Source organism: Mustela nivalis (genome assembly GCF_964662115.1).
Source record: "Mustela nivalis genome assembly, chromosome: 7".
NCBI classification, from domain to species: Eukaryota; Metazoa; Chordata; class Mammalia; order Carnivora; family Mustelidae; genus Mustela; species Mustela nivalis.
In genome coordinates, this window is record NC_139026.1 from 23,272,259 (window position 1) to 23,287,727 (window position 15,469).

Consider the following 15,469-nt stretch of genomic DNA (forward strand, 5'->3'; position numbering starts at 1 on the left):
GGTGACTAATATGACATAACTAAAAAAACATAGAATCATCTTAATAGATGCAAGAAAAGCACTTAATAAAATGCAATACTCTTTTAAAATAAAATCATTCAACAAACCAGGAATAAGAAAGAAATTCCCCTGCCTGATAAAGAATATCTATAAAGAACCAACAGTTAACACCATGCCTTATGGTGAAAAACAAACTATTCTTAGGGCAACATCCAATACAGGTGAAAAATACATATACATTGTGACCTATAAATCCCATACATGGGCATCTTACCCCATAGAAATATACACTATATGATATGGATATATAGAACATAGAACTTCGGCATGGCTCCCTAGAAACACAGTGAATGCACATCAATAATGGAATGGTTGAATAAATCAGGAGATATTCATTCACAGCATAGAATATTATATAACCAGAATAGCAGAACAAACAAAGCAATTGACTTAAAGTGGTTTTAGTGAAGTCTTTCTGATAAAAAACACAAGATTCAGAAAAAATGCATAATATATTTTTTATAAATCAATGACAAATCCTATTTTGTACATATATATATGAAAAAGTGTATGAATACTGATATTTATAAATGGATATACATATACCTAACAGCTGTGTGTCATTGAGATTAGAGAAAAATATGGAAGAATATATACTAGACTGTTCATATGGATTACTAGGAGTGGAGTGGGAATGGCTGGTGAAAAAGGAGGAAAAAAAAACAAGCAAAAAATAAAACAAAAGATTACCTTTCAAGTTTGGAAGGTTTCCTCTACTCTTCTCAGAAGTAAGTCCATGGTAGATTGTTTTCATTGAATTTTCTGGGACACAATTTATTGTTGCAGCCACACTTATTAAGAAGTATGCTTTAACAAAAGAAAACTTATTTAAGAGATGTCGTTGGCCAACTGTAACCAGAATTAGAGGCAATCCTTTACTTATTAATTCATCAAGTGCCTAAAAAAAAAAAAAGAAAGAAAGAAAGAAAGAAAGAAAGAAAAGAAAAGAAACGAAACAAAGAAGAAAACAAAGGAAATCAGTAAAATACTGTTTTCAGGTAATATTAGTTTTCATCCCCTTTTGCATTCCTCATTTGGTGTTAGATGATGGAATATAGGATAGACACGAGATGCCATAAATGGCAGGTCTATCGCAAGAGACGTATAATGTCAAAACAATCCCAGAAGTTCCAGGTGCTTCCACCATTCCCCACCAGTTTGTGACCTGTGCCTCATGCTCAGTCACATGAGTGAAACTGGGACTGAGAGCAAGGGAGGGGACACTTTATCAAAATAAAGAACCCACAAAAGTTCATCAGCCATGCATGCCCGGCTGTTCTGTTTTCACCTGAGTAAATAAGAGGTACTAGGACAGGAGCAGGGGAAGCAGGGATAACAAGGATGCTCCCTACCCAGCTTAGATTCTGAGCTCAGTCATTAGGACTCCACCTGTGTACACTTTCTATCAACTCCCTGGTCCCTCTCCTGTGCACATACACTTTCTTGGCAAAACAGCCATGGTAAAATCCAACACTGGACCCCTTTTAGGTGTGCACCTGCAGCTAAAGAAGGCTGAAGGAAAGCATGCAGTCAGGCTAAGCCAGCCCACTTTAAAATCCTGACCAAACCTCAGTACGACCTGGTCATCATCCTACATTTTCCTAGTCCATACACTCTCCCTCTCTCCTAGACAACCTTTTTATACTGTTTTGAAATTCTGACCCTTCCTCCCCATGTTCCTCCCAGCTAATGATCTTGCTTCTTCTACTTAAAAGAGAAAACTGAAGCAGAGTAGTATCCACAGACCTATAGCTCCATTCTCCCACCCACCCAAGCATCTGCCCCATCACCCTGCCTCCCTTTCTGCCCCTTAGATTATTGATCTTCTCCCCACTGGTCTACCCAGCCATTCTCTCCTACATCATAAATGTTCCCCTGTTGCAGACATTCTCATCAGCACACAGCCACACTATCTTCTCTTCCATCTTCAAAAAACAAAAACTCTGTCTGCCTTGACTCCCTTCTCCAGCTACTACCTAAATTCTCACTCCCCTTAATAGCAATGATCCGAAGAGTTCTCAAAATTCCAATTTCTCTCCTTTCGTTTGTTTTTAAACCTACTCTTTTGACCCTTTGGTCAAGGTCATCAGTGGCCTATACTTACCTTAGACCAGTAATGAATTCTTAGTCCTCATATGCCATTTTAGTTTTAATCTAAGACATCATTATCTTTTAAGCCATCACATGCCCTCAACTATAAAATGCATTCTAATTTCAGAGCTACTAAATGTGAAAAAAAGATGCATGTTTAAGACTCAGTGAGTTATGGAGCTTGATCATCTGCAAAATGCGGCACTATTAATCAATTTCTCTTTTGAAAATATTTCTCTGAACTTTCAAATCACCACATTCTCTTGGTTTCTTCCTAACCCGTCAGTCATTCCTTTTCAGTCTTTGTTGCTTCTTCTTCTCCTCCTATATTTTTAACACCAGAGTGCCTCAGGCCTTGATTCTCTTCCCTCTCCTTACTCCATCCCCTTAGATGATCTCTTTTATTCCCCCTTAGATGATCTTAAACAGCCTCATGGTTTTAGTTTCATCTAAATGCTGATGAAATCCTGGGTTTTTCTTTCCAGCTCCAATATTTCTTCTAAAGTCAAATCAACTTCTGACTCAAATAGTCCACTTAAATATCTAGGAGATATCTCAAGATCAACATGCCTAAAACTGTATTCCTAGCCTCCTCACAACCATACACACACACACACACACACACACACACAAATACAAGCCTTCTGAAGGCTGGGAATTTGTCTGTATTGCTAATTGACTGATATGATTAACAGCACTGGAGCACTGAAATGATCATGCAGACATTCTTTTTATGCCCCCAAAGTCTCAAAAGATCAGCTAAAGTGATCCCTTTAAACAGGTAGATCAGGCCATGCCTCTGCTCCAAACCTTCCAGTGGCTTCCCATACTGTTCAGAAGAATCTAAGTTACAAAGACCCTACAAGGCTCTTCTCCAACTGGCCCCCCTTCACCATTCCGACCCTGTCTCCTACTGCTTTTGCATCATCCCCACAACTCTTAGCCACACTAAGATGCCCCTCACCAAGCTAGGCAATCCGGCCCCTAAGGCCTTTGTACTCACTGCACTCTCTTCCTAGATGGTTCTTAAACTTCTAGATTTCCTAAACTTGTACCTTTACCTATTCACAAATGCCATGTCAGTGAAGACTAACTTGATTACCTCATTGAAAATTACAAGCCCCAACCTAGCTCCAGTAAGTTGCTTCCAATCCCCTTATGTGCTTCTGGGTTTATTCTCTCCCTTAGCATGGTTCACATTCTAACTTACTATATAATTTACTTAATTATAATGTTTACTTATATATCAGGCTTATTATTATTTTTCCCACTAAAATTTAAGCTTCCTGAGGGCTTAGAATTTGTCTGCTGCTGACTGACTGAAATCTTTCTTTGACAGCACCAGAATGAGAGCACACAATATGCTCTTACTAAATATGTGTTGAATTAACAGTATTTGTTAATTAATAATTTCATGTGTTGGGGCTGTCTTTTCTAGAAGAGAGAGAAACTATTTGCCTTACATGAAGAAAAATCACATTGTTTGGGAGAGTTTGAGGCAATATTGGCCGTGGAAAGGTCTAGTGCTATTGTTAATTTTCTACTCTCTTCTAAAGGGTGAAAATCACTACATGCAGAAGAACCAGACATAGAACAGCACTAAGTCTGAGCAGGCAACAAACGCATACTAGGGAAATGGCTGACATTCTGTATCGTGGGAGGGGGAGAAACTAGGGGTGTAATAGGAGGGGAAAAGGTTTTTCTCTTCTCTTTTTTCTCCCTAGCAAACAGTGTCTTAATGAGCCTTGACAATTACACACAAACACTTGAGGATCAAAAGAAGATTAATTAGTAGTGCTATTTAACACTCATTTCTCTCCCCCTTTACAGAAAATATAAAGTGTAATCTGAAAAGTCTCAAGCAGACCAACAGCTCTGTTTTAATTAATTAGCTAATAGAAATCAGCTTTCCGTTATACTGTCAGTCTCTTTTGTTTAAAAAGAAATGATCATGCAGACATTCTTTTTATGCCCAAAAACCCTCCTTAAAGAAGTTTTTTTAGGATGCCCTGGAATTTATAACTGCAAAGAAATAAATATTCTTAAACATCCGAAGGTCTTGGAACACTGAAACAAAATGTGAATATGTATGTGTATCTTCCTAATACTGATTCCTTCATTTCAGGCAAACTTGCTTATAAATCAAAACAAATTTTAAGGCCAAACAATGAATCATCTGAAGCATAATTAAAAGCGGAGTTTGTGGAATAACATGAACAATAATGGAAAAGTAGTAAGATTACATTTAATAAAATGTGGCTATAGTGCCTATCAAAATTATGGAAGACAAAACTAAAACAATATTGAGAAATTTTTCTCAAAATTATTTAATATAAATAGCTTAATGAAACAGAATGCTGTTTCCTAGCATTTAAAAAAATTAAAACGACGTGCACCTGTCTCTCTACACTGACTAACACCTGGTTGTGTGAATGCCTTACCTGTCTGTAACCCCTTAACAATGGCTGCACTAGCACTCCTCCGTTCTCACACTTTCTAGGGGATTGACTGACGAAACTCCTAAGGTTTTAAAAAATGATTTCAAGATATTTAAATGCTACATGATGTGGGTGGAGCTAGAGATTATTATACTCAGTGAAATAAGCAGAGAAAGACAAATATCGTATGATTTCATTCATAGGTGGGAATTAAGATACAAAACGGATGAACAGGGGGAGGGAAGTGTGAGGGGTGAACCATTAACTTAACTTATCTTATCTTAACTATAGAGAATACCCTGAGGGTTGCTGGAGAGGAGGTGGGGTGAGGGATGGGCTAAATGGGTGACAGGAGTTAAGGAGGGCACTCATCACGCACCCTGGGTGTTATATGTAAGTGATGAATCACTAAATCCTACTCCTGAAACTAATATTCTACTACAATTCTAGATAACTAACTAGAATTTATGTAAAAACTTGAAACAAACAAGAAAGATATTTAAATGCTACTAGGTTATCAAAAACTTAAATCCCAGTCATTCAATTACTGACAGGAACAAACATACTGAGATGGGCAGTCTAGTCCTCTCTTTGTAAAGGACACTGGAATGTGAGAGGAGTTTCTTGTGAAAATGTCATATGAAAATCTTCCATTAGCTAGCACTACAGTGGTAAGCATATTGCAGTAGGAAAATGTATCAAACTATTCAAACACCTTAAGTTTACACAATGTTATATGTCAATTATTTCTCAATAAATTTTTTTTTATTTTTGCAATTTTTTAAATTTTCGCTAAAGGAAAAAAAGAAAACCACTGGAGAGACTGAGAGGCAGTCTCAGACTGGAGAAAGGATGTGAGGGAAAATAGTATTGAACAAGTGAGGTAATAGCAAAACTCACAAAATCCTTTTCTTACAATCAAAGTCAGCCATTCTCATTTAGGTAATCAAGATAAATATTAAAATTAGATACTTGACATGGCTAGATAAACAAAATGAATACACATACATAGTTGAAAAATTTACAACCAATAACTGATATTTGCCCAACTGGAAAACAAGATGTGCGTGATGCAATCCTACCTTAGACCTCAGCATTTGGAGATAAAACCTCATTCATTATTAGAAATAGAAGAGCATATTACATAGGAGATTTTTTAAAAAACAAGGGTTACATCTACCAAATAGATTGAAATGACTCAAAATTATACTTCTTAAATATCCAACATTTATAAAATATTGTTTTCCTTACCTGCATATTTTCTCTACTAGTAAGAGGTTTTCCTGAGTCAAATGATTGAAATATCTGTCAATATATAATAGTTAACATTAGGAACAAAAGCATCATTTTAATATGAAACTGTTACTGTGTTCTAAAAGTATTTTAAATATAATTTTTATTGTAAAAGTAATACTTCTTATTGAAAAAGTAAAAGTAATACATGAAAGTATACGTTAAAAAATGTAATACTCTAGTCAGAAAAGCAAGTGTAGAATAAAGAAGAAAGTAAAAATTATACATAAGTCAACTTCTTTTAGGTTGTCAGTGTTAATATTTTGATGTCTTTACTACCAATTTCTTTTTGACATATTCCAAATTTATATATATATGTGTTTGTATTCCTTTTCATTAAACATTATATCATACTCATTTTCCATGCTATTAAGTCATTTGCAAACCTCAGTTTTATAGCTAGGTAATGTTCTATCCTATGAATGAAGCAGAATAACTTAACTCCTTTCCTTTTGTTAGACATCAAGGCAGACTAATTCTGATTTCTATTCTGCCATTCAGCCCTAGTTTAAGTAACACGGGTAGCTATTTTGCCTGTATTTCTGATGATCCTCTTTGTATTGATTCCTGGAAGCACAATTGCTGAGTCATAAGAGTATTATCACTTAGAAGAATCTTTGCCAGTTTGAGATAAAATCATATTACTTTTCAGAGTAACTCTTTTTGTGGTTCTTTTTGTTTTTTGAGAATGACCTGTTGTATGTTTGGCTCTAAATACAATGTCACATTGGGGTGCCTGGGTGGCTCAGTGGGTTAAGCCACTGCCTTCGGCTCAGGTCATGATCCCAGGATCCTGGGATCGAGTCCCGCATCGGGCTCTCTGCTCAGCGGGGAGCCTGCTTCCTCCTCTCTCTCTCTGCCTGCCTCTCTGCCTACTTGTGATCTCTCTCTGTCAAATAAATAAATAAATTCTTTAAAAAATAAATAAATAGATAGATAAATAAATACAATGTCACATTAGGAAACATTCCATTGTTTCACCACAAAACATGGATCATCGAACAGGGTGCATTCCTTTTGGTATGGAAGGTCTTTTTTTGAAGATGTCAATACTGATGCCCCACCCATTACCCCTTGGTCTCCTGGAAATCACCAGCAGCTTCTGTGGATAGGATATTCACATATGGACAGTACCCTACTTAAAGTAGGGTATGTATGTCTTTGCTTGAGGATTTTCTGTGGCCACAAAAGTGTTCAGAAGAGGCTGGAAGTGCAGGGAATAAGGCATTCCAATAAGCACAAGATTGTTCCCCTGGTCTCTCTGAAGGCCCCACTGCCCATGCAGGGACCTCATTAGTGCTCTGCAATGGTTCTCCTCCCTTCCTATCTGACTTACCCACGCACTCACCATTCTCCTTGGAATCACCTCCCAAATATACCGCTTGCTCGCTTGCTCGCTTGCTCGCAGTTCCTTATCTTTGGACCTGAGGGGTTTGAGGGACCTCTAAACCAAGATATCACATACAGCTCTTACTAGAATAAAGTGTTGGCAAGTGTTACATTTCTCCCCCTCTTTTGAAGATATTTTGCATCTTCTCTAATCCATTGAAAAGTAAATAACTGAATCTGGGGGAAGACCTTTGGTGATATAATTGGAAGAGAATTGATGATTGGACTTTAGATTTGGTGATAAGAGCAGAATCCCATTATGAGTATCATGTTAAGAGACAGAGTTTCTTAAAAAGCCTGTGAAAAGTCCAGTAGTAATCTATAAGACTTTTTCCAATTACTTCTTTTTCAACTAAAATCTAATTAATTAATCCTTTCTTTAAACAACTAGCCCCCAGCCTAATAACTTTGGCACTTATTTTAATTATAAACCCTGAATGTGTTTCCTCTTTTAATTATACTTTTTAAATTCCCAACTGAAGCTAGAAAGTTTCAAATTAACTTTGAGAACACAAAATTTAAAGTCTCAATCCATTGAAAGACCTATAATTTTCTCTTATGAAGACTGGTTAATAAAGTGAAGTTTGGAATTTACCTGTGAAAATTACAAAACAATAACAAAAATAACGAAATAATAAATACAAAAATAACAAAAACAAACACCAAAAAAAAAAACAAAAAACTCTCTCTTGTTTCTCATTTTACCCCACAGGCTTCTCTTTCCTTCTCATTTTCCTGGGCTCTAAATGTGGATGACCCTAAGGTTTAGTCCTCTGACCTCTGTTTTTCTCTTTCTGCTCCAGCTGATTTCATCCAGTCCCTTGATTTTAAACCTCTAACCCAATGCTCCCAAATTTACTAGGATCCAACTCCTCCAGGGAGATCACTTTTCGCTCCTTCCACCACTATTACCCCAACGATTGCCATGTCTCACTCAGATTATTTGCCAAGACCTTCTACCTGGTTTTCCTATTAAACCCATGTTCATCCACGGTCTATTCTCCAAATATCAAGCAAAGTGGTCCTTTGACTAGTAATCTCTATCCTGTCATTCCTCTGCCCAAAACCCTATGAGGTTTTCCATTTTATTTAGAATAAACACTGGTTCCTCACCAAGCCCTATGAGGTCCTCCAGGACCATAACTCTTGCGTCCTGCTGTCTGCTCCTCCTCTCTATTTTACCGGTATCACTTGGCCTCCTTGGTTTTTCTCAACCACATTTTGCAGGCATCTCCCCTCAAGACCTTTATCCTTGCACTTCCTCCTAGTTGGAAGGTTTTTCCCTCAAATCTTTCACCCTCAAAACTCCCTTACTAGAGAGACTTCCCAAACCACTTTGAATAAAACTCACTGCCCTTGTCATTCTCTATCCCCTCAGCTCAGCCTGACTGTCCCTCATGATACATCATCACCTGACATATTTATGAGCTTAATAGGTTTAAGGCTGTCCGAAAGTAACATGCTCCCAGGAAGGCAATAACTCCATTTATCTTTTTACTGGTTGAACCCCATGGTTAAAATAGTGCCTGTATTTAGTAAGCACTCGATAAAATATTTAAATGAGTTAAATATAGTTTTAATAACAAAATGCAAATTATTTACAACAGGGAACGGCTGTTGGCTGAGAAGCAAGCACGAAAATACTGTTAATTTAACCCAGGTGAAAAGATGAGTTAGTTCATGCCAAAAAAAATGAGCAAAAAACCAACTGACTCTTCTCTCTAGATAGATACAGAAAGAGATAGAGATGGTGATGTATATACATACACATACACACACAGTTGCTATTGCCTACTGAATGTCCCACTTAGGCTTATCTCTCGATAACCTCACACTTATCCTGGTACAACAAATTATAATGCTGTAGCAGTCATACTGAGCATTAAGGAATGACATTTCAGGGGAATACACTGAAGTAATGAGTGCAATGTATGTATATTTAATGTCAGCTTATACAAGTTATTTTCAAGACTAATAGCCTATTTCCCAACTTCTTCTAGGCCTTCCAAATTTGAATCCCCCCAGTAAGTACTGTGTCTGTCAGTGTCACTCCTCACACATAACAGCTTCCCCAGGAAACTGACTTGTTACCTCCTATTTCCTTTACTGCTGGATCACAAGGGTCCAAACGTCTGCAAGATCACACAGTGATTCTCATGAAACCCAAAACAAGAAAATAAAAGCTCACTCTGATTTAAATATAAATGCCAGTATTCATTTTCAAGGATGTTTCAATGATCTCATTTATAAATATAATTTGAACAATGCATGTTTAACACTCTGGTATAAAATTATATAAATCAAAATATCCAAATAAAACATGAGAAGAGACCGTTTTTGACAAACAACATTAACCAGAAATTATCAGATCAGATGCGCAAATCTAAGAGGTAGTGGCTGATAGGTCCACTGAGACCATCTGTAACACAGAGACAGAATTCCATTATAAAAACTGACTCCAGTGCTGTACCGCCCCACATGACATCCTTCCCTTCCAAACGAATGAAACCTTGTAAGAGCCTACTGTTAGCTAACAACCAGGCTTAACAAAGAAGTCTGCGGCACCAGAGACTTATAAATACACTCTTGTGGAAGCATTCCCTAAATCTGAGGAATGTTGCCTTCAAAAAGTAAAGAAATGGCTTTGAATCAGAGCAGAAGATTTACCTTTACTTTTCCAGGAGCCTTACAGCCAGAGGGTACCAAGGAAGGCATGTTTTTTCCATAAAAAATCTGGGATATCTCATAAAAGGCTTCAGAAAAAAATCCTAAATCTGTAAGAACCTGAATCTTTAAAGGAAAGGGGAAAAAATGAAATTTTTAAATTACAAAATCCATTTTACTTACAAAATAACAATTTTAGAGAAAAATCATCAGCTTTCTGAGATCCAAAATTTCTGCTTAACATAATTGGTAATGCCTTATAAATTAATGCTTAGTAAACACAGTAGATTGAGATGTATGTGTTTGTGTGTAAGCCAGTTTACATGTGCAACAGACCAAAAAGCTAATAAACAACAGCAGGCAACTGTTCGTAACAACGGACATTTGTCAGTCGTGGCTTACTTCGTCAGAGCAAACACAAAAACATGACAGGCATTGAAGAGTTAAAAAAAAATGATTGAATTTTTAAATTTTTTGTTCCCAAGGTGAACTATGGTTAAAAAGAAAAACAAAACAAAAATACTCCTGATGTTCTCTAATACTCTGAGGAAAGTCAAACAAACCAGGAGATGAACTCTGGGATGTATCAACACAGAGACAACTATTCATTTTGTCATCCATAATTAATGCGCTCTGTCAGTTTTAAAGACATATCCTTAAAGTTAGTCAGTTGGCAACTATAAATTGTACATGGGTTATTTTGAATATTATCCAGCAGGACTTTCAATCAGGAAATTATGGGAAGAAAAGTTCCTGAACAAAAGTCATTCATTCATTCGATGTGTTTATTGGGCACTTCCTATGCACCAAGCCCTCTTGGATGTTACATCCCTTCCCAATGTATATTGAGCTAATTTAAGTGATACACAAAGATATACACAGTATTATAAGGGATAAAGGGTATGGACAAAAATGCTACTTTCAGAGCTCCAGTCAAGAAGGACTTCTCTGAAGAAGATATTCCAGAGAAAATTGGGAAATGATATGAAAGAGAGACACGTGAAAATCTGCTGAACCATCTCAAGTAAATGTCATGCAGCAGCAGAAGCAGCTGGGGGGTCTTTAGGTGCTCAAGAAAGAGCCTGTGTGGCAGGAGTATAGGGAGATTGGGGGAAGAGGGTTAGGAGGCAGTTATGAATGGTGGCCTGTAGACCAAACTGGGAACTTGGAATTTTAGTCTCTGTGTGATAAGAAGTTATTGGAGAGTTTTGAACAGGGCAGGTCCCTAACCTGACTTACATTTTGAAAACTCCAGTGACTGTTGAGAATAGAGAAAGGCAAATTGTACAAACAGGAAATAAAATACAAAATGGACAAAGATCATATATATATATGATCTTCACACATACACACAAAGATCATATATATATATGATCTTCACACATACACACATACCCATACACTTAGTATCTCTTTTCCTTTAAGTACTACCAGAGGAATCTTATGAGTATCTAAATTTTAAAGAAATAAAAAGAGGCTTAGTAAATTAGGGGGAAATAGGAAGCATAAAAGGTTAAGAGAATATTTTCACCGCAGAAGGGAAAACTGTCTACTGAGTTGCACACTTTGGTTCTTGCCTAAAACATCTTGGGCTCTAACCTCCCTAGGGCATATAATATCCAAGCAGGCATTAGGAGTCAGTCATAGGAGCTCTTTTAGACTTCTAGATGAACATTTTCTCATTATCCCATGTAGGAGATAATGAGGTTTATCTCCACTGATCTTGGTGGTGAGACGCCTGTGCACGAACTACCTGTAACCTCTAAGGCTACCTCTGTGTCAGTTTATCATACTAATCTGGCCATTTGAAAAAGCAGTGGTGATAACAATGAACATGTATTTTCAGAAATGACCAACAGCATGAACATAAACAAGCCAGATGGAAAAAAGAACTACCCTTAAATCAACCTTTCGCTTGCACAAATACAAAACCATCGGTACCCTTCCCAGGAATGCTGGATATGTTGAGACTAATAAATCTTTCAAGACGTTGGCAGTTCTAAAGTGAAGCTGGACTGGCTGATCGTAAAGAGGTCTTAAAGCTTTCCCTGAAAGACACTAGCACCCAACAGAAACTTAACAGCATGATCTATTGCTGTTTGACTTGTCAGAAAGCATTGTTTGCTGCTCCCCGGCTCTGACTTTTCTCTCTTCCCACCCACTGACCCCAGTTTACTTCAGAAAGGTCAGGTAAACTCTGCTCAAACAGGCTGTCATTTCTTCCTCTGGGTGATGCATCAGTTGCCCTTTTTCATTGCTTCTGTCAAAACCCTGGTCAGGTGTTTCTGTTCTGCTATTGCCAATTGGATTCCACTGCTGACTCATTCTGCTCCTGACATTGTTGCCAAGATACATCCAATCATGTCCTTCTTCTGACCAAGATTTTGCAATTCATCCCAACTCTCAACCCAAGGCTGCCGAACTTCACTGGCTTCTAAGCTACTGTTAACAATCCAATAAAACACAGTCATTTAAACAAAAACTTTGTTTCAGATTATATCTTTCAGTGCCTTTCTGGATCCCCTTCTGACATGTTACTAATGGCCACTGCAACACTTCCATGCTTCTCCTGCCTTTAAATGACAGACCAGAATAATAGGGCCACCCAATTCTGATTCCATAATCTCCTCATTTCTCTCACTGCTCAGCCTCCTCATTATGCCTTAGTTTGGAATTCAGGACTGGGCCCCACTGCTCATGGACATCGTGGACCACAACACGGATCTCTGGTATTCTCTTAATACATCCTCCCTCCTCAAAACCTCCTCCTTCTCTGGCTTCGCAGAACCACTCCTGCCCCCCACCCCAACAAGTCCATACTGTCTCATCTCTATATGCTTCACACTATTACCTGCCAAGAATGTTTCCTTCTTCCTCTCTCCTGCTCAGTTAGTTCTTTCTTCACCAAATCTTACCTACTTAGTAAAACCAAGAGATCCAAAGCCACTTGCCCTCTTTCAGATTCCAGGAGATAGTGCTCATCATACTCATTTGGAAATGATCAAGGGGCAGATGCATATGTTATTATCTTGTGTATATGTCCTGCCTCTCTCCCCTTATTTTCATTTCCTTATAAGCAACTACCATGGGTTACCTTTCTTTGATTAGAGTTACAAACATGGTGCTTTTACATAGGAGATACTCAACAAATGTTGTTTTAGAGGTAAAGCAATAAATGTCTACGAAGTTATCTTTTAGGTTAGTTCCCACTAAAGACTAAGGAAAGTGTAGACAGTAGGCACTGATAAATGTCTATAGGTTTAAAATTCAATTCAATAATTAATGACTGAGTATTGATATATGAATTTATTACTCAGTATACAATAGGGAAATAAAAGATGAAAAAAAAATCAGACCCTAACCTCAGGAATTCTGCAATCTTGAACAGAGCACTGTTTTTAAAATAGAGAGAAAAAAGTTATATGCAGCTTTTCAAAAGGTGTTATTGGAAATCAAAAGCAGGAAAACTCTTAAGAGTTCAGTAAATCAGAGAGAGTGATCCAGACATTTTCACGGCTGATAATTATTTATCCTGAGTTAAAATATATCCTCTTAATAGTTAGCGTCAGAATTCCTCTTAGGGAAGGTACTGTATTTATTTAGAAATATAATGTTATGAACTCTTTGGTCCTGAAATCATAGGCCCAAGGGCAGGGTCCAGGTAGAGAGGAATTCAAAGGGAAGTCTAATTTCCCCTCATAAGAAAATAAAAAAGATTTGTGGAAGAAGTGTATAAGGTATTTCCAAAAAAGGATAAGGAGGGTTAAACCAGTGATGCAATGGAGCCTCTTCCTCCCAATTTGCAAGAGGAGGCTGCACGTATCTTGTCCCGATTCCACATTCAGTAATGCCTGGTTGGTAGGCTGAAGTCAACTATAGTGGGAATATTTGCACCATGGAAACTGAAAGTGCTACAAATCAGGGTTTTTTTTTAGAGTGATGTGTGAAACACCAGCACACAGCTGATTAAGCCATGGGATGGGAGGCAAAAGCACGAGATATTGGCTGAGAAATATTTTAAACCCAGAGATGCCAAATATTCTATTTTAAATTGTTTGCATTGCCTCAACTTATATTTTCCTGTGTTCCAAATTTTCACTAAATCCAGTATAAAAATAAAAGCCTTGGGCGAATGTGTTGTGTATGTTTATGTGTACATGAGTGAGCGTGAGAGTTTGTGTGTGTGTGTGTGTATAGAATGTGGATTAGGACTGAATTCCATATTCAAGATGAGAAGGTGCAGAACAGGGAGAAAATCTGCTCAATGTTGAGATGATCCATGTACAAAATGAATTCAACAGAGTGAAAGACTGTGACCTTGGCTAACTAGGAAAAGGGCAGAGAAAATGAGGCACTCAAGGTTCCCAGTCCGCATGGGGCTCAAATCAACCGCACAAGGATCTTGAAGGCAGAGAGCCTATCCTGACTTCTAGGTTACAGAATTAGTTGTAATCCAGAATCTGTGTGTTTTGTCACTTCAACTGTCTGTACAATGAAAACTTCTCACATATTATGATATACATAAAGATCCTTCGCAAAAAGTTCACAGAAACTTCAGAAAACAGACTCATTAGTTTCTACCAGGAAATCAATACTCCAGAAGTGGTGATTTCCAGGCTGAATGATGTTGGACGAGCCTTGTTCCCACATGTAGCTGTTCCCATGCGTAGCCCAAGCATAAAATGAGCCAGCTTGCTCTCATATGTTATTATAATAATGGGCATTTTTAAAAATATCAGCATACCATATTATTATAAGCTTGTTATTATGAGTATTGGAACCAAATTAATTTATGACAGTATCTTTACAGTCCAGGAATATCAAACATCTTAAAAGTTTGTCACATACCTTGAGGATCCTAGCTTCTAGATTTCTGATCAGGTCTTGGCAAATTCCAGAAACAAAATATTGGTACAGTGCAAGTAGAGGCAGAACCTACCAATGGTTTAAAAAAATTTTTTTTAACTTAAAACATGTTTTATCAAGTTAATAATCTAATAATAAAATGTAGCCAAATATTAATGTGGGGGGGTGTTATATAAAACAGCAGTTAAATTTGCCATGGTAAGAGACTATACTATTTGGCTAAGTGAAATGATCTTGCTAGAATATGCACCATAATTCTGTAAGAATTTGAAAATAGCACCAGGGCAACTTGTAGATGCCACCTGGTGTCCAAAACCTAGGTTTCAAATCTCTTTAAGCATGGAAAAGTGGAAATCCAATCAATAATCTTCTTTGAAAAAAATTAACTTAACATATATGTATGAATCATTGAGGCTTATAGAAACATTCTAGCAAATGAGCTACCAAATAACTGCAAAACTTAAAGCAAAGGAACTGCCACCCATGTCACCTGCTCACTCATCTAAATGGCAGCTGCTATTCGTCTCCAACTGGAATATCTCTATCAGCAAGAATATTTATAACATGCCCATTATGCTGAATGACAACAAAATCTAACAATCTTGCTTTCACAGAGCATGTATTCTATTGATTACCCAAGTTTACTCTTCACATAATATTTTTATTTT

General features: G+C 37.3%; 1 protein-coding gene across 6 annotated transcripts in view; it reads right to left on the reverse strand.

The window, feature by feature from the left end:
- Positions 1–15,469, reverse strand: part of CFAP54 (cilia and flagella associated protein 54) — a 311,472-nt gene that overhangs the window by 97,742 nt on the left and 198,261 nt on the right. For 4 of the 6 annotated variants that reach the window (XM_082739254.1, XM_082739253.1, XM_082739250.1 and 1 more), the window contains 4 exons: positions 14,784–14,870; positions 9,939–10,061; positions 5,841–5,894; positions 751–958 (listed from right to left, as the gene is read on the reverse strand). In XM_082739254.1, coding sequence (XP_082595380.1) covers positions 751–958; positions 5,841–5,894; positions 9,939–10,061; positions 14,784–14,870 — 472 coding nt within the window. The remainder of the gene's footprint in view (positions 1–750; positions 959–5,840; positions 5,895–9,938; positions 10,062–14,783; positions 14,871–15,469) is intronic. The other 2 variants (XM_082739249.1, XM_082739252.1) reach the window with 2 other exon arrangements.